This window comes from Melanerpes formicivorus, unplaced genomic scaffold, assembly GCF_026170545.1.
Source record: "Melanerpes formicivorus ecotype bairdi unplaced genomic scaffold, bMelFor1.0.p_v2 SCAF_89, whole genome shotgun sequence".
In the NCBI taxonomy this organism is placed as follows: Eukaryota; Metazoa; Chordata; class Aves; order Piciformes; family Picidae; genus Melanerpes; species Melanerpes formicivorus.
The window spans coordinates 35,058-62,785 of NW_027142441.1; the positions used below are offsets into that span (position 1 = coordinate 35,058).

The following is a 27,728-nucleotide window of genomic DNA, read 5'->3' on the forward strand; positions in this document are numbered from 1 at the left end:
TCCTGGCCCTTCTCTGGACACCTTCCAGCACCTCCAGAGCCTTCCTGGCACAGAGGCTCCAGCACTGGCCCCAGAGCTGCAGCTGTGGTCTCAGCAGAGTGGAGCAGAGGGGCAGAATCCCCTCCCTGGCCCTGCTGGCCACACTTCTCTTGCTGAAGCCTTTTCAGCTCACAAGTCTGGCCTTGGGCACAGCAAACTAAATATCTGCACTTTGGGGCACTTCATAAGCACGGCCCATCCAACCCTTCCCTTCCCAATAGTCCCAGGTAAGCTTCCACCCTGGCTAAGCAGCTAAGGGCTTGACTTACTCAGGGAGCACTGAGCAAGATTTTCAACAATCAGAAAACTCTCAGAATCACAGAACAGGAGGGGTTGGAAGGGAGCTCTGGAGATCCAGGTCCAACCCCACTGCCAAAGCAGGACCACCTAGGGCAGGCCACACAGGAACACATCCAGAGGGGCCTTGAAAGTCTCCAGAGAAGGAGACTCCACAACCTCTCTGGGCAGCCTGCTCCAGGGCTCCAGCACCCTCACAGTAAGGAAGTTTCTCCCCATGTTGAGGTGGAACCTCCTGGGTTCCAGCTTTTATTAGAATAAACCTTTTATTAGAATAAACCAAACCAGGTTGGAAGAGACCTTCAAGATCATCGTGTCCAACCCATCAACCAATCCAACCCACCCAAACAGCTTGTACCTGTTGGTCCTTGTCCTCTCACTGGGCACCACCAAAAAGAGCCTGGCCCTTTCTCCTTGACACCCAGCCCTCAGGTATTTATGGACAGTCATAAATCCCCTCTGTCTTATCTTCTCCAGACTAAACAGCCCCAGCTTCCCCAGCCTTGCCTCATCATCCAGTCTCTTCATCATCCTCACAGCTCCCCAGTGGAACCTCCCCAGCAGATCCCTGACTCTCCTGACCTCAGAACAGGACACAGTATTCCAGGTGTGGTCTCCCCAGAGCAGAGGTTAAAGAGACCATCCCTTGACCTGCTGGCCATGCTCTTCTTGATGCACCCTGGGATGCCATTGTCCCTCTTGGCCACGAGGGCACAAACACAACCAATTCTTCACATGTCCAGCAGTGGTGAGACAAAGGCTTTGGGCCCTGCATGGCTAACACAGGACACCAAAAACATCTCTTGTGGCTTCACTGCTCTGTGGGGCCAAGTTTACCACACTCAGTGCTCCCTGACACAAATTCTCCAGCACTGCAAAATGAGGACACAGCTTACCCAGGACCTAATTTCCCAGGCCAGGATGCAAGCAAATGTTGTGCTAAAAGCACAGGGATAGACAAGGAGACAACTCCAACATGGCCTCATCTGGTCCCTGTCTACAACTCCCTGAAGGGAGGTTGTAGCCAGGTGGGGGTTGGGCTCTTCTCCCAGGCAAGCAGCATCAGAACAAGAGGACGCAGTCTCAAGCTGTGCCAGGGAAGGTTTAGGCTGGAGGTGAGGAAGAAGTTCTACACAGAGAGAGTGATTGCCCATTGGAATGTGCTGCCTGGGGAGGTGGTGGAGTCACCATCACTGGGGGTGTTCAGGAGGAGACTTGATGTGGTGCTTGGTGCCATGGGTTAGTTGTTTAGGTGGGTTGGATTGGTTGATGGGTTGGACAGGATGATCTTGAAGGTCTCTTCCAACCTGGTTATTGTTGTTGTTGTTATTATTAACACCAGGTAAGAAAGTCTGGCACATGGAAGAGCTGTACCCAAACCCCAGGTAAGAAAGCCTGGTACATGGAAGAGCTGTACCCAAACCCCAGGTAAGAAAGCCTGGCACATGGAAGAGCTGTACCCAAACCCCAGGTAAGAAAGCCTGGCACATGGAAGGTTATACCCAAACCCCAGGTAATGAAGTCTGGCAGATGCAAGGTTATATTCAAACACCAGGTAATGAAGTCTGGCACATGGAAGAGTTGTACCCAAGCTCCACAGCCTCCTCCAGCACAGCTCCCCACCCCCTTCAGCTCTGCATTTTCAACTCCTTTGTTTATTAGCACTTAAGACACCTCTCTGTCAGCCTCCAGACCTCTCTGAATCCCATTCCCAAGCAGTGAGCACGGCCTTTGCTGAGGGAAAGGCCAAATCCAGTTTGACACTGGTTCAGTGGCAGAGCAAACCCACAGCATGTCACAGCAGCAGTGAACAAAGAGCTGATGCAGTGTGAAAAGCACTGTGTCAGTTCAGGTTTGTTCCAGCCCTTTGGATGGAACTTCTTTGCACTTGCAGAGCTTTACAGCCAAAAGGGCATTGTCCACTCCTGCCCAGCCAGCCCAAAGCCTAAATCCAGTATGAACCTGGGATTGCTGACTCTGCTCATTCAACAGGAATGTGATCATGTGCCCAAGCCTGGCCTAGCTTTGAGGTGCACAGACCAGGCTCTAAATATCATTCAGACACCAGCAGAGACGAAGTCTGGTGAGAGCCTGGCACAGGTTGCCCAGGGAGGTGGTGGAAACCTCCTGCCCGGAGGTGTTTGCAGCCAGGCTGGATGTGGCTGTGAGCAACCTGCTGTGGTGTGAGGTGTCCCTGCCCATGGCAGGGGGGTTGGAGCTGGCTGAGCCTTGAGGTCTCTTCCAACCATGACAATTCTAAGTCTCTTCAGGAGAAAAGGAGGCACTGGGGGAAAGGGTAGGAACTGTTGATGCCTGGGACAGATGTGACAAGCAATCACCAGACTCCAATAGCATGGAAAATTTCCTTCTCTGAAAATCATGCAGAATTGTTAAGTGTACTGTGTCCTGCACCCCAGGCATGGGCTCTGGTAAAGACAGAAAAGCACAGGTATGCTGCACTGCAAGCTAGATGTAGACTTGCCCTCAGGAAGCAAATCTTGCCCATGAGGGTGGAGGTGGAGTGGAAGAGGTTGCCCAGAGAAGCTGTGCAGGCTACAAGCCTGTAAGTGTTGAAAGGCAGGCTGGCTGGGGCAAGCTGGTCTAGTAAGAGGTGTCCCTGTCCATGGCAGAAGGATGGAAGCAGAGATCTCCAAGGTGTCTTCCAACCCAAACTATTTGAGGACTCCTCTACCATCAGGCAGCCCATTCACTTGCATATTCACTTGCACAACCCCAGGCAGAGCTACAGGCTGGGGACAGAGTGGCTGAGAGCAGCCAGGCAGAAAGGCACCTGGGGGTACTGGGTGATAGTAGGCTGAACATGAGCCAGCAGTGTGCCCAGGGGGTCAAGAAGGCCAAGGGCATCCTGGCCTGCAGCAGGAAGAGTGTGGCCAGCAGGAGCAGGGAAGTCCTTGTGCCCTGTGCTCAGCACTGGTTAGGCCACACCTTGAGTCCTGTGTCCAGTTCTGGGCTCCTCAGGTTAGGAAAGAGGTTGAGCTGCTGGAAGGTGTCCAGAGAAGGGCAAGAAAGCTGGGGAGGGGTCTGGAGCACAGCCCTGTGAGGAGAGGCTGAGGGAGCTGGGGTTGCTTAGCCTGGAGAAGAGGAGGCTCAGGGGAGACCTTCTTGCTCTCTCCAACTCCCTGAAGGGAGGTTGTAGCCAGGTGGGGGTTGGTCTCTTCTCCCAGGCAAGCAGCAGCAGAACAAGAGGACACAGTCTCAAGCTGTGCCAGGGGAGGTTTAGGCTGGAAGTGAGAAAGAAATCCTTCCTAGAGAGAGATTGGCCATTGGGATGTGCTGCCCAGGGAGGTGGTGGAGTTGCCATCCATGGAGGGGTTTAGGAAGAGCCTGGCTGAGGCACTTGGTGCCATGGTTTAGTTGATCAGATGGTGCTGGGTGATAGGTTGGACTTGATGATCTCAAAGGTCTTTTCCAACCTGGCTAATTCTATTCTAATGTGACACATTGCTCATGGTGGGAAATAGAACTGCAGGGCACTGCCTTGTCTTCAGAGTAGCTTTGGACATGAGGTTATGCTGCTCCTGTGAGTATTTCCATAGCCTTTTGAAACATAGCAGAACTGCTTCTGCACTGACTTAGATTTGCAACAGGACAAACCTTCTAATTCACCACAGCTCTGCAGTTGTTTAAGGTTGCAGTGAGGTGGGGGTTAGGCTCTTCCCCCCTGGGGTCAAGTGATACAATGAGAGGGAATGGCCTGGAATTGTACCAGGGGAGGGCTAGGTTGGAGAGGAGGCAAAATGTCTTTGCTGCAAGAGTGGTCAGGGCTTGGCAGAGGCTGCCCAGGGAGGTGGTGGAGTCCCCATCCCTGGAGGTGTTCCAGAGAGCTGTGGCCATGGCCCTTGGGGCCAGGGTTTGGTGGCCATGGTGGGGTTGGGTTGCTGGTTGGACTGGAGCATCTCAGAGGGCTTCCCCAACCCAAACAATTCTTTGATTCTATGTCCCTCCACTGAATCTCTCTGGAGATCTTTCCTACAAGCAGCACCTCAAGCAACCAAAGCAGGGCTTCCAACAAAACTTGTTATGTTTGCTAATGCACTGGAGGGTGTTCAGCCTGGCATCACACCAGCCAGAACAGAACCAGGATCTAGAAAATGAGCCAGATCAGGACAAACCTCTGCTGCACCAATGCCAGGAGGAAACAGAGGTTTGCTTCTCTATTTCTGTTGAAGCACTGGTGAAAGAACAGCATCAAATAAGAGAGCAACCTGGCTTCCAACACTTCCAGCCTTGGACCCTCCACAGACTCCTTGGCAACCTGTTCCAGTGCCTCACCACCCTCATGGGGGAAGAATTGCTTCCAATGGCTCATCAAATCCAGCTGCTTCCACTTTGAAGCCATCACCCCTTGTGCTGTCACTCCCAGCCTCTGTCAGAAGTCCCTCCCCAACTCTTCTGCAGCACCCCTTAAGCTACTGGAAGGCTGCAATGAAGTCTCTCTGGAGCCTTCTCTTCTGTGGGATGGGATGGGATGGGATGGGATGGGATGGAATGGAATGGAATGGAATGGAATGGAATGGAATGGAATGGAATGGAATGGAATGGAATGGAATGGAATGGAATGGAATGGAATGGAATGGAATGGAATGGAATGGAATGGAATGAACAAGATTGGAAAAGACCTTTGATATCATCCAGTCCAACCTATCACCCAGCACCATCTAATCAACTAAACCATGGCACCAAGTGCCTCAGCCAGGCTCTTCCTAAACACCTCCAGGGATGGGGACTCCACCACCTCCCTGGGCAGCACATCCCAATGGCCAATCTCTCTTGCTGGGAAGAATTTCTTTCTCACCTCCAGCCTAAACCTCCCCTGGCACAGCTTGAGACTGTGTCCTCTTGTTCTGCTGCTGCTTGCCTGGGAGAAGAGACCAACCCCCACCTGGCTACAACCTCCCTTCAGGGAGTTGTAGACAGCCCCAGCTCTCCCAGCCTGTCCCCACAGGGGAGGTTCTCCAGCCCTCAGAACACCTCCTCTGGACCTGCTCTAACAGCTCCCATGTCCAGATGTTTCCAGGTGTTGCAAGGCTTTCACAAGAAGGAGCTGCAAATGGACGTGGCACTTGGTGCCATGCTCTAGCCATGGGGTCTGTGTTGATAGGTTGGACTCGATGATCCTCGAGGTCCTTTCCAACCTAAGTGATACTGTGATACTGTGAAATGTCAACATGCAGAGAAGTTGTGACTGAGCTCAGCTTGGGAAGAGCAAAAGAAATCACAGAAGGAGGTAAAAATATCCCCAGGGCTTTACTGAGGTGAAAACAAAAGCTCTGCTGCCTCAGGCAGGGCAATGAAGTCCAAGCTTCCTCTGCATAGATATGTGCAAAATCATCCTCTGAGCTTGGAAGGCAAATCAGTCAGTGCTCTGCCCTCTTCTTGGTGTCCTTCCTGAGCTTCTTGCTCTTTCCTGCTTGCTTAGATGAGTCTTCCTGCAACAAAAACCAAGGGTTTCAGAATGTGAAGAGCACTCCTCTGCGCTGGCAGCGTTCTCTCAAGGGCACCCACCAGGCCCATCTGCCCTGTGAGCAGTGCTCAGAGCTCACTGGCAATCCTGTGATGCTCAAGTCAGTCTTTCTCAGGAAGCTAAATGCTTACAAACCTTCTCTACAGTGAAACTGTGTGGCAATGCCAGTGATGAGTAGTGTGAGCAATCTGGCAGTGCAGGCTGTAGGCCTGCACTGCCAGATTGCTCACACTACTCATCTCTGGCATTGCCACAAAACTTCTTTGCCACACAGAATCAGAGTCACAGAATCACCAAGGTTGGAAGAGACCTCAAAGATCATCCAGTCCAACCTGGCACCACAGACCTCATGACTAAACCATGGCACCAAGTGCCACATCCAATCCCCTCTGGAACACCTCCAGGGATGGGGACTCCACCACCTGGAGTGTTGTGTCCAGGTCTGGGCAGCTCAATCCAAGAGAGCTGTGGAGGTGCTGGAGCCAGGGCAGAGCAGGGCAAGGAAGCTGGGAAGGGCCTGGGGAAGAAATCTGCTGGAGAGCAACTGAAGGAGCTGGGGAGGGTTAGTGTGAAAGAGAGGAGGCTGAGGGGAGACCTCCTGGCTCTCTGCAGCTCCCTGAGAGGAGGCTGTGCAGAGGTTGGTGCTGGTCTCTTCTCACAGGCAATTAGCCCCAGAACAAGAGGGAAGGGCCTCAAGCTGTGACTGGGGAGGTTTAGACTGGACAGTAGGAAACATTTTTCCCATCAAGAGTGGTCAGGCACTGGAGCTGCTGCCCAGGGAGGTGGTGGAGTCCCCAACCCTGGAGGTGTTTCAAGGTGGTTTGGATGTGGTGCTTGGGGCTCTGGTTCAGGGGTGACCCTTGCAGAGCAGGGTTAATGGTTGGGCTTGGTGATCCTGAGAGGCTTTTTCTGTGATTCATGGCAGCCAGGGGCTGGCACAGGGGATGTGCTCTCCTGGCTTCACCTAACAGAGACAATTTCATTGAATCACAGAATCATTTCTATTGGAAAAGCCCTTTAAGGTCACTGAGTGCATTCCCTAACTCTGCCAAGGCTGGGGCATGGCCCTCAGCACCACACCTCTGGGTTTTGGAAACACCTCCAGGGATGGGGATTCAACCACCTCCCTGGGCAGCCTGGGCCAGGCTCTCAAAACCCTTTCAGGGAAGAATTTTCTTCCAATGTCCAACCTAACCCTCCCCAGATACAACTTGAGCCCATTTCCTCTCATCCTATCACTTCTCACTTGGGAGATGACACCAAAGCCCACCTGGCTCCAACATCCTGCTGTAAAGAGCCAGAAGGTCTCCCCTCACTTCCTCTTCTCCACACTCAACCCCCCCAGCTCCCTCAGCTGCTCCTCCCCAGCCCTCTTCTCCAGACCCTTCCCCACCTTGGTTGCCCTTCTCTGGACCTGCTCCAGCCTCTCAATGTCCTTCCTGGAGTGAGAGGCCCAAAGCTGAACCCAGCACTCAAGCTGTGGCCTCCCCAGTGCCCAGCACAGGAGGACAATCCCTGCCCTGCTCCTGCTGCCCACACCATTGCTGCTCCAGCCCAGGCTGCTGGTGGCCTTCTTGCCCACCTGGGCACCCCCTGGCTCCTCTTCAGCTGCTGCCAACCAGCACCCCCAGGTCCTTCTCTGCTGGGCAGTTTGCAGCCACTCTGCCCCAAGCCTGGAGCACTCCTGGGGTTGTTGTGACCCAAGTGCAGCACTCAGCACCAGGCCTTGTTGAACCTCATCCCATTGGCCTCAAAACATTGACCCAACCTGTCCAGGTCACTCTGCAGAACCTTCCTACTCTCCAGCAGAACACTCCCTGCATGATTAGTGTCATCTGCAAACTTACTGAGGGTGCCTCCATCCCCTCATACAGATCATTGATTAAGTTAATATAGGGAACTGGCCCCAGGCTGTTGTAAGCCCTGGGGAACACCACTTGTGACTGGCCACCAGCAGGAGTTAACTCAATTCCCTACCACTCTTTGGGCCCTGCCATCACCCAGTGGAGCACACACCCATGCAAGCCAGGAGCAGGCAGCTTCTCCAGGAGGATGCTTTGGGACACAGGGTCAAAGGCTTGACTAAATTCCAGGCAGACACATCCAAAGCCTTCTCCTCACCCACTAACTGGGTCACCTTGTCATGGAAGGAGATCAGGATGGTCAAGCAGGACCTGCCCTTCAAGAACCCATGCTGGCTGGGCCTGAATAATTTAGAATCACAGAACTGTCAGGGTTGGAAGGGACCTCAAGGCTCAGCCAGCTCCAACCCCCTGCCATGGGCAGGGACACCTCACACCACAGCAGGTTGCTCACAGCCACATCCAGCCTGGCTGCAAACACCTCCAGGCAGGAGGCTTCCACCACCTCCCTGGGCAACCTGGGCCAGGCTCTCACCACCCTCATGGGCAACAACTTCTTCCTCACAGCCAATCTCAATCTCCCCACTTCTAGTTTTGCTCCACCCCCCCCCAGTCCTATCCCTCCCTGACACCCTCAAAAGTCCCTCCCCAGCTTTCTTGGAGCCCCCTGCAGATCCTGGAAGGCCACAATGAGGTCTCCTGGGAGCCTTCTCCTCTGCAGACTGAATAACCCCAACTCTCTCAGCCTGTTCTTATAGGAGAGCAGCTCCAGCCCAACTCTCTCAGTCTGTCTCCAGAGCAGAGCAGCTCCAGCCCTCAAGCTCACACACAGAGGCCTTCATTGTAAGCAGCAGAAACTCACCACTGGAGGGACATAGCTGTGCTCCACGAGGACATTCCTTGCACAGTTGTTGATGTGTTTAAACCTGTCAGGTCCCAGGAGGATCCCCCCGTACCAACGGGACACCACCACCAGCACGTTGTGGACATTCAGAATCTGCTTAGAAGCGGAAGAAAGAGAAGCTGCTGTTAGAAACTGCAACTGCTTCTCCTGCTGGCACCAATCCTGAGCACAGAACAAGCCCACCCTCTTGTATTTTCAAGAGGTTACAGGCAGGTCTGTGGCACAGAGACATCAGCACAGGCAACAAATAAACACAGAGGGCTGGAGCACCTCTCCTGTGAGGACAGACTGAAGGAGTTGGGGCTGTTCAGTCTGCAGAAGAGAAGGCTCCCAGGTGACCTAATTGTGGCCTTCCAGGATCTGAAGGGGGCTCCAAGAAGGCTGGGGAGGGACTGCTCAGGATCTCAGGTAGTGATAGGACTAGGGGGAATGGAATGAAGCTGGAGGTGGGGAGATTCAGGCTGGAGGGGAGGAGGAAGTTCTTCCCCCTGAGAGTGGTGAAGCCCTGGAATGGGTTGTCCAGGGAGGTGGTTGGGGCCCTGTCCCTGGAGGTGTTTAAGCCCAGGCTGGATGAGGCTCTGGGCAGCCTGATCTAGTGTGGGGTGTCCCTGCCCATGGCAGGGGGGTTGGAACTGGATGATCCTTGTGGTCCCTTCTAACCCTGAATAATACTATGATACTATGATCCAATCCTCTCTTGAACACCTCCAGGGATGGGGACTCCACCACCTCCCTGGGCAGCACATCCCAAGGGCCAAGCTCTCTGGCTGGGAAGAACTTTCTCCTCACCTCCAGCCTAAACCTCCCCTGGCACAGCTTCAGACCGTGTCCTCTTGTTCTGGTGCTGGGTGCCTGGGAGAAGAGACCAACCCCCACCTGGCTACAACCTCCCTGCAGGGAGTTGGAGAGAGCAAGAAGGTCACCCGTGAGCCTCCTCTTCTCCAGGCTAAGCAACCCCAGCTCCCTCAGCCTCTCCTCACAGGGCTGTGCTCCAGACCCCTCCCCAGCTTTCTTGCCCTTCTCTGGACACCTTCAAGTCTCTCAATGTCCTTCTTAAACTGAGGAGCCCAGAACTGGATATAGGACTCCAGGTGTGGCCTCAGCAGTGCTGAGCACAGGGCACAATGACCTCCCTGCTCCTGCTGGCCACACTCCTCCTGATGCAGGCCAGGATGCCCTTGGCCTTCTTGGCCCCCTGGGCACACTGCTGGCTCGTGCTCAGCTGGCTGCACTGACAGCTGTCTTGGGCTGATCATCTCCTCTAATGATCTCCATACATTACTTCTCCCACAGCAAGCACTCCCACAAGCCTTCAGAGGACAAATCCCATGGTAGCCATGCTTTAAAATCCCTGCTCAAGGCTTGCAGCAGTCAAGGATGGATCCCTGGCACCTGCATCAGATGGAGAAGACGTCCTCCTGCTGCTGTCTCCCCATCATCCTCACAGTCCTGCAGGAAGGTCTGCTTGTCTTCACAGTATATCCTTGGAAAGGAAACACAGCAACAAAATAGGAACAGAAAAGGCCAACCAGTGCACCATTCTGCCCAGGTGAATGCAGCCCCCAGACACTTTCCCAGGCATCTGTTACCAATTTTACTTCTCCATTAAAGGCATTTACATGAAAACAGGATGTGGCTCAGGGTAAGCCACAGAGATGCCTTCAGCTCTACAGCAGAACAGGTTTGGAGAAGACTGCACCCAGATTTTAGCTGCTTCAGATGAAATTTAGAGATAGCAGCAGTGTGAAGTCCCTAATCAGAAAAATCTGTAGGTTTCGAGCCTAATAAATACATCTGCCTGATGTCATAGAATCATAGAATCAATAAGGTTGGAAAAGGCCTCAGAGACCATCAAGCCCAACCTCTCACCCAGCACCTCCTGACCAACTAAGCCATGGCTTCAAGTGCCATATCCAATCCCCTCTTGAACACCTAATGTCAATGGGATGAGGTTTAACAAAGCCAAACCCAAGTGCCAGGGGCTGCACTTTGGCCACAGCAACCCCAGGCAGAGCTACAGGCTGGGGGCAGAGTGGCTGAGAGCAGCCAGGCAGAGAGGGACCTGGGGGTGCTGATTGACAGCTGCCTGAATATGAGCCAGCAGTGTGCCCAGGGAGCCAAGAAGGCCAAGGGCATCCTGGCCTGCATCAGGAAGAGTGTGGCCAGCAGGAGCAGGGAAGTCCTTGTGCCTCTGTACTGTGCATTGGTTAGGCCACACCTTGAGTCCTGTGTCCAGTTCTGGGCTCTTCAGGTTAGGAAAGATGTTGAGATGCTGGAAGGTGTCCAGAGAAGAGCAAGAAAGCTGGGGAGGGGTCTGGAGCACAGCCCTGTGAGGAGAGGCTGAGGGAGCTGGGGTTGCTTAGCCTGCAGAAGAGGAGGCTCAGGGGAGACCTCATTGCTCTCTGCAACTCCCTGAAGGAGGTTGTAGCCAGGTGGGGATTGGTCTCTTCTCCCAGGCAAGCAGCAGCAGAACAAGAGGACACAGTCTCAAGCTGTGCCAGGGGAGGTTTAGGCTGGAGGTGAGGAGAAAGTTCTTCACTGAGAGAATTGTTAGCCATTGGAATGTGCTGCCCAGGGAGGTGGTGGAGTCCCCATCCCTGGAGGTGTTCAAGAAGGGATTGGATGTGGCACTTGGAGCCATGCTTTAGTTGTCAGGAGGTGTTAGGATTAGGCAACAGGTTGGACTTGATGATCTCTGAGGTCTTTTCCAACCACTTGATTCTATGACTCTATGATTTTTCCCCTGCATTGGGCACTGGGGAGGCCACAGCTTGAGTGCTGGGTTCAGTTTTGGGCCTCTCACTCCAAGAAGGACATTGAGAGGCTGGAGCAGGTCCAGAGAAGGGCAACCAAGGTGGGGAAGGGTCTGGAGAGCAGGGCTGGGGAGGAGCAGCTGAGGGAGCTGGGGGTGTTTAACCTGGAGAAGAGGAAGCTGAGGGCAGACCTACAGCTCCCTGAAAGGAGGCTGCAGTGAGATGAGGGTTGGGCTCTGCTCCCCAGTATCAGGTGACAGAAGGAAAGAAACAGCCTGGAATTGTGCCAGTGCTCCAGGCAGGGTCTCAGCAGAGCAGAAAGAAGGACAGCCACTACTTCTCTCTCACCTGTATGCATAAATGTTGTGGGTGGCAGTTGCAATTTTCTTGTTCTCATAGAGCTTCTCAAGAACTCTCTTCACCTTTAAATAAAAACAAAGCAAACAAAACACCAAAAAACCCAACCAGGAGTCAGATTCCTTCTCTAATGGAGACTTCATCAATCTCATCTCAGCATCACTCCTAAACAAACATCTCCTGAAGCTTCAGGAGGGGAGATTTAGACTGAAGAAATTCTTTACAGTGAGGGTGCTGAGACCTTGGAACAGAACAGAACAGAACAGACCAGACCAGACCAGGTTGGAAAAGACCTCAGAGATCATCAAGTCCAACCTATCACCCAGCACCATCTGATGAACTCAACCATGGCACCAAGTGCCTCAGCCAGGCTCTTCCTAAACGGCTCCAGGGATGGTGACTCCACCACCTCCCTGGGCAGCACATCCCAAGGGCCAAGCTCTCTCTCTCTATGAAGGATTTCTTCCTCACCTCCAACCTAAACCTCCCCTGGCACAGCTTGAGACTGTGTCCTCTTGTTCTGCTGCTGCTTGCCTGGGAGAAGAGACCAACCCCCACCTGGCTACAACCTCCCTTCAGGGAGCTGCAGAGAGCAATGAGGTCTCCCCTGAGCCTCCTCTTCTCCAGGCTAAGCAACCCCAGCTCCCTCAGCCTCTCCTCACAGGGCTGTGTTCCAAGCCCCTCCCCAACTTTGTTGCCCTTCTCTGGACACCTTCAAGTCTCTCAATGTCCTTCTTAAACTGAGGAGCCCAGAACTGGACACAGGACTCAAGGTGTGGCCTCAGCAGTGCTGAGCACAGGGCACAAGGACTTCCCTGCTCCTGCTGGCCACACTCTTCCTGCTGCAGGCCAGGATGCCCTTGGCCTTCTTGGCCCCCTGGGCACACTGCTGGTTCATGTTCAGCTGCTGTCACCCAGTGCCCCCCCAGGTTTCTTTCTGCCTGGCTGCTCTCAGCCACTCTGACCCCAGCCTGTAGCTCTGCCTGGGGTTGCTGTGGCCAAAGTGCAGCCCCTGGCACTTGGATTTGCTGAATACCATCCTTCTGGCCTCTACACATCTGTCCAGCCTGGCAAGGTCCCTCTGCAGAGCCCTTCTGCCCTCTAACAGATCAACTCCTGCCCCAGCTTGGTGTCATCTGCACATTTACTGCTGACTGACTCATTGTTTTCATCAGAAAAAAACCCTCTCAGGTTCTCAAGTCCAACCACTGCCTCTCCCCTGCTCTGCTCTCATGAAACCCCACCTGCAGCACTGCCTCCAGCTCTGGTGCCCCCAGCACAAGAAGGACATTGAACTGTTGGACAGGGTCCAGAGGAGGCCACAAACCTCCCCTATGGGAACAGGCTGGGAGAGTTGGAGCTGTTCAGCCTGGAGAAGAGAAGGCTCCAGGGAGACCTTAGTGCACATACTTGTTGGGAACACCAGAGCTGGACCCAGAACTGCAGGTGAGGTCTCAGCAGAAGAGAGTAGGGGAGAGGTAGTGGCTGGAATCAATAACCTTAGAGGGAGAATCCCCTCCCTGTGCTGCTGCTCTCCCTGCTCTGGCTGCAGCTCAGCACTGAGCTGGCTCTGGGCTGCCAGGGACCAGTGCTGGCTCCTGGGGAGTTTGTCACCAGCTGACACCCCCAAGGCCTCCTCCTCAGACACCATCATCACACACAGATGCAAAGACAGAGACACATTTGGCTAATCTGAAGTGTTTAGAAGCTGGACAGGAGCAGTGTGACCTTGCAGCACAGAAGGCAAATCACAGCCTGGGCTGCATCCAAAGCAGCATTGCAGGAGATCCAGAGAGGTGATTCTGCCACTTTGCTCTGCTGAGACCTCACCTGCAGTGCTGTGTGCAGGTCTGGAGCCCTCAATATAGGAAGGACATGGAGCTGATGGAGAAGGTCCAGAGGAGGCCATGAGAATGATCAAAGGGTTGGAGTGTTTCTGCTACAAGGACAGGCTGAGGGAGCTGGGAGTGTCCAGCCAGAACTAATAGCAGCCTGTCAGTGCTTGAAGGGGCTACAAGAAGGATGGAGAGAGACTGTTTACAAAGGCTGCAGGGACAGGACCAGGGGCAATGGCTTTAAGCTGGAGAACAGGAGATTGGAGTCTGGATGTGAGGAACAAGTTCTTCACTATCAGGGTGGTGGAACACTGGAACAGGTTGCTCAGGGAAGTGGCTGAGGCCTCATCCCTGGAGATATTCAAAGTGAGGCAGGGCCCTGGGCAGCCTGAGGAGCCAGCAGTGCCCTCCTGCAGCCCTCAGGCAGCTGGGTGCTGGGCTGCAGCCAGAGCAGTGTGGGCAGCAGGGCAGCAGAGGGGATTCTGCCCCTGGGCTCTGCTCTGCTCAGACCTCACCTCCAATCCTGCCTCCAGCTCTCGTGTCCCCAGCATGGGAAGGACACAGAGCTGCTGGAGTGAGTGCAGAGGAGGCCACAAGGATGATCCCAGGGCTGGAGCAGCTCTGCTGTGAGCACAGGCTGAGGGAGCTGGGGCTGTGCAGCCTGGAGAGGAGAAGGCTCCAGGGGGACCTCAGAGCTGCCTGCCAGGACCTGAAGGGATCCTGCAGGAAGGCTGCAGAGGGACTTTTGCTGAGGGTGTCTGGAGCCAGGCCCAGGGGGAATAGTTTGGAGATGAGGCAGAGCAGGGTTAGAGTGGAGCTGAGGAAGAAGCTCTTCAGCAGGAGGGTGTTGAGGCTCTGTCACAGGCTGCCCAGGGAGGCTGTGGCTGCCTCCTCCCTGGAGGTGTTCAAGGCCAGGTTGGATGAGGCCTTGAGCAAGCAGGTCTAATTGAGAGGCATCCCTGCCCACGGCAGGGGAGTTGGAGTAGATGACCTCTGAGCTCCCTTCCAACCTGAGCCCTTCTGTGACTCTGTGACCTAGCTGGGGATGTCTGGGCTGTCGGCAGGGGGGGGTTGGACTGGCTGAGCTTTGGAGACCCCTTCCAGCCCAGCCCATTCTATGACTTCAACAACATATTGTGGAGCTTGAAGCACAGACAAAAAGAGCAGCATGGATCCCTACTGACCTGCCTGGGTGTCACCACAGGAGCCAGATGTGCCTGGAAAGTGCTCCTTCGATCTGTGATGGGGTCTCCATGATGGATGGGTGGCAGCTCTTCAGCTCCTGAGCACAAACAAGGAACTGCTTTCTGTCAAGGCCACTGAACCAAGAGGTGGCTACAGAAGGCAAGCATGGCTGCACTTTGAGGAAGAGATTTGCTCAAGTGAAGCCCACAAGCTGACACCCAGAAGCCCCAAGTGTGGGGCTGTTTGGCTTGTGGGCCATCAAGAAGCCCTGGCACTCTGTTAATGTTAGGAGCCTTACTCAAAAGGCAGTAGCCAACCAGAACCTGAAGGCTTCTCTCTTCTCAGTTATGTCCCCAGAACTCTCTTTTTTACCTTCTAGACTTCCAGGTGTAAGGCAACTCCACATTTGAATTGGATCCTCCTGAATGGGCTGATAGTCCAGGAGGAAATCATCTCCAGCATCATCTTCAGCTTCCTCAGTGGTTTTCTTGCCATCTGGTTCTGGTAAGACACAAGCAGTAGGATTTGTGACACCTCTGGTGAGGCCAGCAAGGCAAAACTTCACATTCTTTGTCTCAAAAAGCTCTGGATTTCCAGTTCAAATCCTTCTGACATTGAAAATGATACAGGTAAGTGGCAGTGGTCCCTGGTAGCCCAGCACCACCCATGTCCTGGGCTGCAGCCAGAGCAGGGAGAGCAGCAGCACAGGGAGGGCATTCTGCCCCTCTGCTCTGCTCAGACCCCACCTGCAGCACTGCCCCCAGCACAAGAAGGACCTGGAGCTGCTGGAGAGGCTCCAGAGGAGGCCTCAAAGATGATCAGAAGGCTGCAGAACCTCCCCTGTGGGGACAGGCTGAGAGTTGGGGCTGTGCAGCCTGGAGAAGAGAAGGCTCTGAGGAGACTTCATAGCAGCCTTCCAGTAGCTAGAGGGGCTCCAGGAGAGCTGGGGAGGGACTTGTGACAAGGGCTGGGAGTGATACAATGAGATACAATGGCTTTGAGCTGGGAGAGAGGAGACTGAGACTGAAAGTTAGGAAGAAATTGTTCCCAGGGAGGGTGGTGAGCCCATGGAGCCCAAGCATTACCTAACTCTAAAACCTGTAACCTTTCAACCTGTAATGCAGTTTTCTTTTGCAGTTGAGCAAGAAGGGAGCTGGCAAACTGTGCATGTCCTGCAGTACCTGGTTCTGATGACTGTGCCTTTTCTATCAGGACTTCTCTTATCTTCTCCACCCATAAGTAGAGGATACTTTCACCAAGGTTCTGCCTGGGAGGGAAAAGTCACTGTGAGTGAACCATCATTTGGAAAGGGCTCCAGGAAACATGCAGGCTTCAGAGGTGCAGAAATGGTTTAGGGTGGAAGGGACCTTCAAGCTCATCCAGTTCCACCCCACTGCCATGGGCAGGGACACCTCCCACCAGCACAGCTTGCTCAAGGCCTCATCCAGCCTGGCCTGGAACACCTCCAGGGATGGGATATTCACAGCCTCCCTGGGCAGCCTGTGCCAGAGTCTCACCACCCTCACTGCAAAGGATTTCTCCCTAACCTCCAGTCTAAATCTGCCCTCTTCCAGCTCCAAGCCATTGTATCATAGTATCAGTCAGGGTTGGAAGGGACCACAAAGATCATCCAGTTCCAACCCCCCTGCCATGGGCAGGGACACCCCACACTAGATCAGCCTGCCCAGAGCCTCATCCAGCCTGGGCTTAAACACCTCCAGGGACAGGGCCCCAACCACCTCCCTGGACAACCCATTCCAGGGCTTCACCACTCTCATGGGGAAGAACTTCCTCCTCCCCTCCAGCCTGAATCTCCCCACCTTCAGCTTCATTCCATTCCCCCTACTCCTATCACCACCTGCCCCTCATCCTCTCACTCCCAGCCCCTGGCAAAAATCCCTCCCCAGCTCCCCTACAGCACCCGTCAGATACTGGAAGGCTGCTCTGAGGTCTTCAGAACAGACTGAAGCTGGAGTGAGTGAGAGAAAATCATGTGAGAGAGATTTGCAGTGGCACATCTCACATCTGACCAATGAAATCTGTTTGGAATTAACCTTTGTTTTCCTTTTGACAGCCAAACATTCAGCTGGAGAATCCTGCAGCTCTCCTTTCCTTAAAGGCACAGCCTAACCTGCCACAGGTCCCTCTGGAGCCTTCTCTTCCCCAAGGTGAACAGCCCCAGCTGCTGCACTGCAAGTGGTGAGCTCCTTCTCTGGGATTGTAGGGGACCTCCCCTACAATCTCTGCTCTGGTGAGACACCACCTGGAGCTCTGGGGCCAGTTCTGGAGCCTCTGTGCCAGGAAGGATCTGGAAGGTGTCCAGAGAAGGGCCACGAGGAGGAGCAGGGGGCTGGAGCTGCTCTGCTCTGGAGACAGCCTGAGAGAGTTGGGGTTGTGCAGGCTGGGGAGAAGAAGGCTCTCAGGAGACCTAATTGTGACCTTCCAGGATCTGCAGGGGGCTGCAAGAAAGCTGGGGAGGGACTTTTGAGGGTGTCGGGGAGGGATAGGACTGGGGGGGATGAAGCAAAACTAGAAATGGGGAGATTCAGATTGGCTGTGAGGAAGAAGTCGTTCCCCATGAGGGTGGTGAGAGCCTGGCACAGGTTGCCCAGGGAGGTGGTGGAAGCCTCATGGCTGGAGGTGTTTGCAGCCAGGCTGGATGTGGCTGTGAGCAATCCTATGGCTTTTTCCTTTCATTTTTGGGGCTCAAGGAACTCTTCCCACTTGTCTCCCCACCTCAAGCAGTCAGTGCACAGAGGTTGATCCCAGTGGACTGTGACAGCAGGTTGGTGGCAGTAGACCCAGTGCAGCCCTGGAGATGTCAGACTGGGTAACAAGCAGTGCTGAAGGACAGGGAGGGAAGGATTTAGGTCCAGGGGTCTTTAGCAGGGAGCACAGGCACCCATCAAGGTACTGGGGAGCAGTGGGATAAAGACCTTTATTGTGTGCAGAGTTAAAAAGCCAGAAAGAAGTGTTTCAGAGCCATGCTGATTCTGCCCACAGGCCTCACGTGGCAGCTGGAAGAAGCACACACCCCACACACCCCAGCAGCCCTACCTCTGGTACAGGCTCCAGCAAAGCCTACGAATCTGAACAGAGTTCAGGACAGCCTCTGTCACAGAATTGCCAGGGCTGGAAGGGACCTCAAGGCTCAGCCAGTTCCAACCCCCCTGCCATGGGCAGGGACACCTCACACCACAGCAGGTTGCTCACAGCCACCTCCAGCCTGGCTGCAAACACCTCCAGGCAGGAGGCTTCCACCACCTCCCTGGGCAACCTGGGCCAGGCTCTCACCACCCTCCTGGGGAACAACTTCTTCCCAAGGTCTAATCTAAATCTCCCTTCCTCAAGCTTGGTCCTGCCCCTGGGTGTTGTCCCTCGGGGAGACAAGATCCTATAGAACTTCTCACTGCAAACTCCTCATGGTTTGTAACATTTCAAATCCAATTTTATTAAATAGTGTGGCCAGCAGGAGCAGGGAGGTCATTCTGCCCTGTGCTCAGCACTGCTGAGGCCACACCTTGAGTCCTGTGTCCAGTTCTGGGCTCCTGAGGTTAAGAAGGACATTGAGAGACTTGAAGGTGTCCAGAGAAGGGCAACAAAGCTGGGGAGGGGTCTGGAGCACAGCCCTGTGAGGAGAAGCTGAGGGAGCTGGGGTTGCTTAGCCCAGAGAAGAGGAGGCTCAGGGGAGACCTTCTTGCTCTCTCCAACTCCCTGAAAGGAGGTTGTAGCCAGGTGGGGGTTGGTCTCTTCTCCCAGGCAAGCAGCACCAGAACAAGAGGACACAGTCTCAAGCTGTGCCAGGGGAGGTTTAGGCTGGAGGTGAGGAGAAAGTTCTTCCCAGAGAGAGTTGTTAGCCATTGGGATGTGCTGCCCAGGGAGGTGGTGGAGTCCCCATCCCTGGAGGTGTTCCAGAGGGGATTGGATGTGGCACTTGGAGCCATGGATTAGTTGTCAGGAGGTGTTAGGCATTAGGCAATAGGTTGGACTGGATGATCTCTGAGGTTTTTCCCAACCTGCTTGACTCTGTGATTCTATGACTCATGCAGGTACATCAGAAGCACAGATTGAGCAGACCAGGGAACTGCAAACACCTTGTCTCCTTTTACTATGTTCCAGACTAACTTACAGATAGATTTCCTCCAGGCTATTTGCCAGTTCCACATACTCTTGTCCTCGAAGCCAAGGGGCACTGGAATGAAAAGAAATGCAATGAAAGTTGTGCCCAGCTGCCACTTCCAGCATCTTAACAAACAAAACAAACTGGATTTACATTAGACATTGGGAAGCAATTCTTCCCCATGAGGGTGCTGAGGCACTGGAACAGGTTGCTCAGAGAAGCTGTGGAGGCTCCAAGCCTGGAAGTGTTGGAAGCCAGGTTGGCTGGGGCCCAGATCAATGTGGGCTAGGAGGAGGTGTCCCTACTCAGGGCAGGAGGCTTGGAACTAGATGATCTTTAAGGTCCCTTCCTACCCCAAACCATTCCATGATTCCACAGCCTAATTTATACCTCCTTGTCACAAAAGAACACTGCAATGAGTTGGGGGAAGGGAGCCTCACTATGACAGTTTGCTAACTCAGGAGACAGAGTAGAATGTTCTTGCTGGAAACATCCTTCCCCCCCATCCCTGGTGCACTTGAATCCAGCAAGTCATCTGAACTGAAGTACAGCTTACACTGGGAGCAATTAACAGAGGGACCTCAGAAAAGGTGTGAAAGCAACTTCACTTACTTCAGTTGATAAATAGGAGGCTCTGCAGTTGGATATCCCGGTGGCAAAATCACCTGGAAGACATTCAGGATAAACATTCACTGGACTACTCTCAGCTGGCTGAGCTCTACTGCTGGACTCTGATTTCCAGCACCAGGACTCCAGGCAGTGTTACACATGAAGAAAACAGTTGGCTGGGCTGTTACAGACTGACAAGAAACTCTCAGTGTCTGTTTGCTGATGACACCAAGCTGTGTGGTGCTGCTGACAGCTGGAGGGAAGGGATCCATCCAGAGGGACCTGGACAGGCTGCAGAGCTGGGCACAAGCCAACCTCAGGAGGTTCAACAAGACCAAGGGCACGGTCCTGCAGCTGGGTCAGGGCAATCCCAAGCACTGCTATAGGCTGGGCAGGGACTGGCTGGAGAGCAGCCCTGGAGAAAAGGCCTTGGGGGTGCTGGGGGAGGAGAAGCTCAACAGGAGCCAGCAGTGAGCACTTGCAGCCCAGAGAGCCAAGCAGAGCCTGGGCTGCAGCAAGAGAAGTGTGGCCAGCAGGGCCAGGGAGGGGATTCTACCCCTCTACTCCACTCTACTGAAACCCCACCTGGAGCACTGTGTCCAGTTCTTGAGCCTCTGTGCCAGGAAGGATCTGGAGGGGCTGGAAGGTGTCCAGAGCAGGGCCAGGAGGAGGAGCAGAGGGCTGGAGCTGCTCTGCTCTGGACACAGCCTGAGAGAGTTGGGGTTGTGCAGGCTGGAGAGGAGAAGGCTCCCAGGAGACCTCATTGTGGCCTTCCAGGATGTGCAGGGGGCTCCAGGAAAGCTGGGGAGGGACTTTTGAGAGTGTCAGGGAGGGATAGGTCTGGGGGGGATGGAGCAAAACTAGAAATGGGGAGATTGAGATTGGATGTGAGGAAGAAGTTGTTCCCCATGAGGGTGGTGAGAGCCTGGCACAGGATGCCCAGGGAGGTGGTGGAAGCCTCCTGCCTGGAGGTGTTTGCAGCCAGGCTGGAGGTGGCTGTGGTGTGAGGTGTCCCTGCCCATGGCAGGGGGTTGGGACTGGCTGAGCCTTGAGCTCCCTTCCAACCCTGACAGCTCTGTGATTCAGGTTTCTGATGCTGGTAACCTGTACAAATATTCCATTTCTTCCAGTTTTTGTGGGTGGTGTCATGCAAAATCAAGTGCAGAAGCACTCTGAAAGGAGCTGTCTAGATGGTTACTGAACTTAAATTTAAGAGGCAGTGCACTTCCTTCAGCAGACATTTCAGTGCCTCTTCCACTAAGTCACTTACTGCTTTCTCTCCTGCAAGCACAAAGCAGTAATTTACCCAACTAGGTTAAGCCAATTTGCACTTTGCCTCCACACTTGCCACCAAGGCAACCTGCAGGAGGCTCACTGAGGTGTCCTGCACAAAGCCAATGTGGAAAAAAAGTCATTCTAAAATGAGTCTGTGGAGAGTAATATTGAAAACAGTTTTTGTCAGGTGTGGGCTTAGGAGAGACTCATAGAATCAATAAGGTTGGAAGAGACCTCAGAGATCATCAAGTCCAACCTGTCACCCAACACCTCCTGACAACTAAACCATGGCACCAAGTGCCACATCCAAGCCTTTTGTAAACACCTCCAGGGATGGAGACTCCACCACCTCCCCGGGCAGCACATCCCAATGGCCAATGACTCTCTCAGTGAAGAACTTTCTCCTCACCTCCAGCCTAAACCTCCCCTGGCACAGCTTGAGACTGTGTCCTCTTGTTCTGGTGCTGAGTGCCTGGGAGAAGAGACCAACCCCCACCTGGCTACAACCTCCCTCCAGGGAGTTGCAGAGAGCAATGAGGTCTCCCCTGAGCCTCCTCTTCTCCAGGCTAAGCAACCCCAGCTCCCTCAGCCTCTCCTCACAGGGCTGTGCTCCAGACCCCTCCCCAGCTTTCTTGCCCTTCTCTGGACACCTTCCAGCATCTCAGCATCTTTCCTAACCTGAGGAGCCCAGAACTGGACACAGGACTCAAGGTGTGGCCTCAGCAGTGCTGAGCACAGGGCACAAGGACTTCCCTGCTCCTGCTGGCCACACTCTTCCTAATGCAGGCCAGGATGCCCTTGGCCTTCTTGGCCACCTTGGCACACTGCTGGCTCATGTTCAGGCAGCTGTCAATCAGCACCCCCAGGTCCCTCTCTGCCTGGCTGCTCTCAGCCACTCTGCCCCCAGCCTGTAGCTCTGCCTGGGGTTGTTGTGGCCAACGTGCAGCCCCTGGCACTTGGACTTGTTGAATGCCATCCTGTTGGCCTCTGCTCATCTGTCCAGCCTGGCAAGGTCCCTCTGCAGAGCCCTTCTGCCCTCTAACAGATCAATTCCTGCCCCCAGCTTGGTGTCATCTGCACATTTGCTGATGATGGACTCAATCCCCTCATCCAGATCATCAGTAAAGATATTGAACAGGTTGGGGCCCAGCACTGATGCCTGGGGGACACCACTGGTGCCTGGCTGCCAGCTGGATATTCAACTACTGAAAATATCACAAGCACACTGATGTGCTACAGGAACAACCACAGGAAAGCCTCTCACAGATTCCAATCCAAGGTCTCCTTAAGCCATCTGAGGAGACACCAAACTTTGCTTTAAAGGGTTTCATGCAGGCACAAGATTTGGCCTGCATCAGTCCAAGGGCCTGCTCTGTGACCAGCCCCTGAAGAGCACTGTACCTGCAGACAGAGGGTCCATTTTGGGTGATCCAGACAATCACTAATCTTAATGCAGTAGATTTTTTCATCTTCATCAACCACACACCAATCTTCACCATAAATGGACGAGAGAGCTTCGATTTCATCACTCTAAAACAAAGCAGTTTGCAAAAGTCAACACTAACACACCCCACACACACAAACTTGGTGTGCTCATCATAGCTTTAAGCCTGCTGCTCCTACAGCTTCTTCAAAGGTTTGCTGGAGCTGGTCCACAGAAGGGCAACCAAGGTGGGGAAGGGTCTGGAGAAGAGGGCTGGGGATGAGCAGCTGAGGGAGCTGGGGGTGTTAAGCCTGGAGGAGGCTGAGGGAGACCTCCTTGCAGCTCCCTGAGAAGAGGCTGCAGTGAGGTGGGGGTTGGGCTCTGCTCCCTAGTCTCAGATGATAGGAGAGGAAATGGCCTGGAGTTGTGCCAGGGGAGGGTAAGGTTGGAGATAAGGCAAAATGTCTTTGCTGCAAGAGTGGTTAGGGACTGGATGAGGATTGCAGGGAGGTGGTGGAGTCCCCACCTCTGGATGTGCTCAAGAAAAATGTGGCTATGGCACGTGGGGCCAGGGATTAGTGGCCATGGTGGGGTTGGGTTGAAGGCTGGACTTGATAATCCTTGACAACAGCTATTTGGGAGTCAGGCTTGGGTACAGCTATGACTTGGTGTCTGGAGGTCTGCTTGTGCCATGGGGTAGTCCTGCTGTGATGTGCATGGTTTGTAGCTAAGAGACATGGGCCACAGGAAGGGAAGGAAGGGAAGACAGCTGGGGGTGAGACAAGTCAGGTAAGAACTGCCAGTCCTGAGAGATGCATAGGCAAAGGACAGGGCAGGGAGGCATATGGGAGCACCTCACACAGAGGCAGCTGATGACAGGAGGGAAGGGGGAAAGGGGAAGAAGGGAAAGGGAGGAAAGCAGAAGGGAGGAAAGAGGGGAAAAGCAGAAGGGAGAAGGGGGGAAAGAGGGGAAAGGGATGATCTCAGAGGTCCTTTCCAACCAAAACAATTCCATGATTCTATGAGTTGTGACAAGGTTCACTACACGGGCAGCCAACCCCTGATTCACAGTGGAAGTAACCTGTGCTCAGCTCTCCTGAGCCTGCTTTTGCGTTTCTATGGACAAGCCTGGAATTCCCAGCAGCCACAAGGGCAGCAAAGGGATGCGGAGAGGCTCCAACACCACCTGCCCGCAGCTGCCGGCCAGCCGAGCGGCTCCAACACCGCCTGCCCGCAGCTCCCGGCCAGCGGAGCAGCTCCAACACCTGCCCGCAGCTGCCGGCCAGCGGAGCAGCTCCAACACCACCTGCCCGCAGCTGCCGGCCAGCGGAGCAGCTCCAACACCACCTGCCCGCAGCTGCCGGCCAGCGGAGCAGCTCCAACACCACCTGCCCGCAGCTCCCGGCCAGCGGAGCAGCTCCAACACCGCCTGCCCGCAGCTCCCGGCCAGCGGAGCGGCTCCAACACCTGCCCGCAGCTCCCGGCCAGCGGAGCAGCTCCAGCGCCGCCTGCCCGCAGCTCCCGGCCAGCGGAGCAGCTCCAACGCCTGCCCGCAGCTCCCGGCCAGCGGAGCAGCTCCAACACCTGCCCGCAGCTCCCGGCCAGCGGAGCAGCTCCAGCGCCGCCTGCCCGCAGCTCCCGGCCAGCGGAGCAGCTCCAACGCCTGCCCGCAGCTGCCGGCCAGCGGAGCAGCTCCAACACCTGCCCGCAGCTCCCGGCCAGCGGAGCAGCTCCAATACCTGCCCGCAGCTCCCGGCCAGCGGAGCAGCTCCAACGCCTGCCCGCAGCTCCCGGCCAGCGGAGCAGCTCCAGCGCCGCCTGCCCGCAGCTCCCGGCCAGCGGAGCAGCTCCAACGCCTGCCCGCAGCTGCCGGCCAGCGGAGCAGCTCCAACACCTGCCCGCAGCTGCCGGCCAGCGGAGCAGCTCCAACGCCTGCCCGCAGCTGCCGGCCAGCGGAGCAGCTCCAACGCCGCCTGCCCGCAGCTGCCGGCCAGCGGAGCGGCTCCAACACCTGCCCGCAGCTCCCGGCCAGCGGAGCGGCTCCAACACCTGCCCGCAGCTCCCGGCCAGCGGAGCGGCTCCAACGCCACCTGCCCGCAGCTGCCGGCCAGCGGAGCGGCTCCAACACCTGCCCGCAGCTGCCGGCCAGCGGAGCGGCTCCAACGCCTGCCCGCAGCTGCCGGCCAGCGGAGCGGCTCCAACGCCTGCCCGCAGCTCCCGGCCAGCGGAGCGGCTCCAACGCCTGCCCGCAGCTGCCGGCCAGCGGAGCGGCTCCAACACCTGCCCGCAGCTGCCGGCCAGCGGAGCGGCTCCAACGCCTGCCCGCAGCTCCCGGCCAGCGGAGCGGCTCCAACGCCTGCCCGCAGCTGCCGGCCAGCGGAGCGGCTCCAACACCTGCCCGCAGCTGCCGGCCAGCGGAGCGGCTCCAACACCTGCCCGCAGCTGCCGGCCAGCGCTGGGCGCTCCTGGCTGGGTCACCCCCCGGGCACAGGGCGGACCCCATGGCGCCGGTACCAGCTCTGAGAAAGAGTGAATGAAGTTGCCCGGCAAGAGCTGGGCAGGCAGCTTGCACCCTGGCACTGAACACCTGAGACAGGCATCCGGTGCAAGCCTGCCCTCGGTGCCTGCACAGCGACCAGGGCCGCAGGGACAGCAACTCCTCCCAGGCTCAGGGCTCGGCAGAAGCCACCTCAGTCACCGCGTTCCAGGCGGCACTCACACTGCCTGCGCCGGCCGGGCCGGGCCGGGCCGGGCCGGGCCGGGCCGGCCGGCACAAGCGCAGCTGCGCTCCCCGCGCCCCGCACCGCCGCTCACCGGCTGCTGGGCCGCGGCCGCATCAGCAGCCGCCATGGGCACCTGAGGGGCGTGCGCCTGCGCGGAGCGCCGAGGGTGCGCAGTAGTGCTGCTGATGCTCCCTGCCCTCCCCTTGCCGCTTCCCTTTGCCCCTCCTCTTTTCCCTTCCCTTGTCGTTTCCCTTTTCCCCTTCCCATGGACTTTGTCCTTTTTTTTTCTTATTCCCTCCCCCCTTTCTCCTTTTCTCCCCTTCTTTCTCCCCCTTCTCCCCCTTCTCCCCTTCCCCCCTTTCTCCCCTTCCCCATTTCACAATTTCACAGAATATACCTGGTTGGAAAAGACCTCCAAGATCAGCCAGTCCAACCTTTGATGCAGTACTGAAGGGTCGACACTAAACCATGTCACTAAGCCCCAGGTCTACAAGCTGCCTGAATGTCCCCAGGGACGGTGACTCCACCACTGCCCCGGGTAGACCATTCCAGTGTTTGAGAACCCTTTCAGTGAAGAAGTATTTGTATGTATCCACCCTAAACCTCCTCTGGCACAGGTTGTAACTATTTCCTCTAGTCCTCTCACTTGTCATCAAGGAGAAGAGGCTGGCCCCTTCCTTGCTCCAACCTCCCTTCAGGTAGTTTTTCTCCTGTCAACATTTATCCACCTAAACACCCAGTTGCATACGAGTCATGACCACTGAAGAAACTGCTGCCATAAGTTTCTTCATTTCTCCCCTTCCCCATTTCTCCCCTTCCCCATTTCTCCCCTTCCCCATTTCTCCCCTTCCCCATTTCTCCCCTTCCCCATTTCTCCCCTTCCCCCTTTCCCCTTTTCCCCCTTTCCCCCATTCTCCCGTTCCTCCTTTCTCCCCTCTTCTCCCCTTCCCCCTTCCCCATTTCTCTCCTTCCCCCCTTTCTCCCCTCTTCCCCCTTTCCCCCTTTCTCCCCTTCCCCCTTTCTCCCCTTCCCTCTTTTCTCCCCTTTCCCTCTTCCTCCTCTTCCCCCCTTTCTCCCCTGCCCCATTTCTCCCCTTCCCCCCCTTTCTCCCCTTCCCCCTTTCTCCCCTTCCCCCTTTCTCCCCTTCCCCCTTTCCCCTTTTCCCCTTTCCCCCTTCCCCCTTTCCCCCCTTCCCCCTTTCCTCCTTCCCCCTTTCTCCCCTTCCCCTTTTCTCCCCTTCCCCCTTTCTCCCCTTCCCCCCTTTCTCCCCTTCCCCCTTTCTCCCCTTCTCCCTTTCCCCCCTTCCCCCTTTCCCCCTTCCCCCTTTCCCTCTTCCCCTTTCCCCCCCTTCCCCCCTTCTCCCCTTCCCACTTTTCTCCTCTTTCCCCCCTTCTCCCCTTCCCCCTTTTCTCCCCTTTTCTCCTCTTTCTCCCCTTCCCCCTTTCCCCCTTTTCCCCCTTCCCCCTTTTCTCCCCTTTCCCCCCTTTCCCCCTTTTCTCCCCTTTCCCCCCTTCCCCCCTTTTCCCCTTCCCCCTTTCTCCCCTTTCCTCTCTTCCCCCCTTTTCCCTTTTCCCCTTCCCCCTTTCTCCCCTTTCCCTCTTTCTGGCTGCAAAATCAACTTCTGTCATGCTTTGCCACAGGATCAAGATGACATCTGCCAGGTGATGTTTTTAACCTTACTCATTCATATCCTATTTTTACACTAAAGTGTATCAGCAGTTGCATTTGAGTGATGACTTTAAAGACAGCCATTTCCACCTTGCATCCCTGGCACTCAAAATGAGCAACTGGCATTCCTGTCACTACATAATCTCTTCTAAAATTGGAGTTTTAAAAATTAATTGAGGTGTTCCAAGTGGTTTTCCTTACAGTTAGAGAAGCATAGCTCATTCATTTAAGACTGAGCTCTGTGTTTCTCTTTAGGAGACAGCAGTGGTCAGTAAAACTCCCTTCCTGCTAGAGTGCAAAGTATGGCTGTCACCTCTTTCTACTAACATAGAATCCTAGAATGGTTTGGGGTGGAAGGGACCTCGAAGCTCATCCAGTTCCAACCCCCTGCCATGGGCAGGGACACCTCCCACCAGCCCAGCTTGCTCAAGGCCTCATCCAGCCTGGCCTTGAACATCTTCAGGGAGAAGGCATCCATGACTTCCTTGGGAGTGACAGTGAATCCCAAGCTAAGCATTTGCCAACAGTCTTTGGCCAAGAAGGCCAAGGGCATCCTGGCCTGCAGCAGGAAGAGTGTGGCCAGCAGGAGCAGGGAAGTCCTTGTGCCCTGTGCTCAGCACTGCTGAGGCCACACCTTGAGTCCTGGGTCCAATTCTGGGCTCCTCAGGTTAGGAAGGACATTGAGAGACTTGAAGGTGTCCAGAGAAGGGCAAGAAAGCTGGGGAGGGGTCTGGAGCACAGCCCTGTGAGGAGAGACTGAGGGAGCTGGGGCTGCTTAGCCTGAAGAAGAGGAGGCTCAGGGGAGACCTTCTTGCTCTCTCCAACTCCCTGAAGGGAGGTTGTAGCCAGGATGGGGTTGGTCTCTTCTCCCAGGCAAGGAGTACCAGAACAAGAGGACACAGTCTCAGGCTGTGCCAGGGGAGGTTTAGGCTGGAGGTGAGGAGAAAGATCTTCACTGAGAGTCATTCATCATTGGAATGCACTGCCCAGGGAGGTGGTGGAGTCCCCATCCCTGGAGGTGTTCAAGAGGGGATTGGATGTGGCACTTGGTGCCATAGTTTAGTCATGAGGTCTGTGGTGACAGGTTGGACTCGGTGATCTTTGAGGTCTCTTCCTGCCTTGGTGGTTCTGTGACTCTGTGAAAATGTGCCCTTGGTGCCAAGAAGGTCAGTGGTATCCTGGGGTGCACTGAG

General features: G+C 55.3%; 1 protein-coding gene across 4 annotated transcripts; it reads right to left on the reverse strand.

The window, feature by feature from the left end:
• Positions 1 to 5,586: 5,586 nt before the first annotated feature.
• Positions 5,587 to 25,004, reverse strand: IMPACT (impact RWD domain protein). Of its 4 annotated transcripts, none has more exons than XM_068165450.1 (11): positions 24,959 to 25,004; positions 22,123 to 22,251; positions 19,450 to 19,502; positions 18,847 to 18,909; positions 15,899 to 15,984; positions 15,090 to 15,218; positions 14,717 to 14,814; positions 11,689 to 11,762; positions 9,980 to 10,070; positions 8,546 to 8,680; positions 5,587 to 5,786 (listed from the first exon to the last, which is right to left on the reverse strand). In XM_068165450.1, the coding sequence occupies exons 1-11, from the start codon at positions 24,992 to 24,994 to the stop codon at positions 5,715 to 5,717; spliced, it is 966 nt and encodes a 321-aa protein (XP_068021551.1). In that variant the 5' UTR covers positions 24,995 to 25,004; the 3' UTR covers positions 5,587 to 5,714. The 4 variants fall into 4 exon arrangements, with proteins under 4 accessions (XP_068021551.1, XP_068021549.1, XP_068021552.1 ...); XM_068165448.1 differs by having other exon boundaries at positions 14,717 to 14,832; XM_068165451.1 differs by lacking the exon at positions 22,123 to 22,251 and having other exon boundaries at positions 14,717 to 14,832; positions 24,959 to 25,000.
• Positions 25,005 to 27,728: the final 2,724 nt, after the last annotated feature.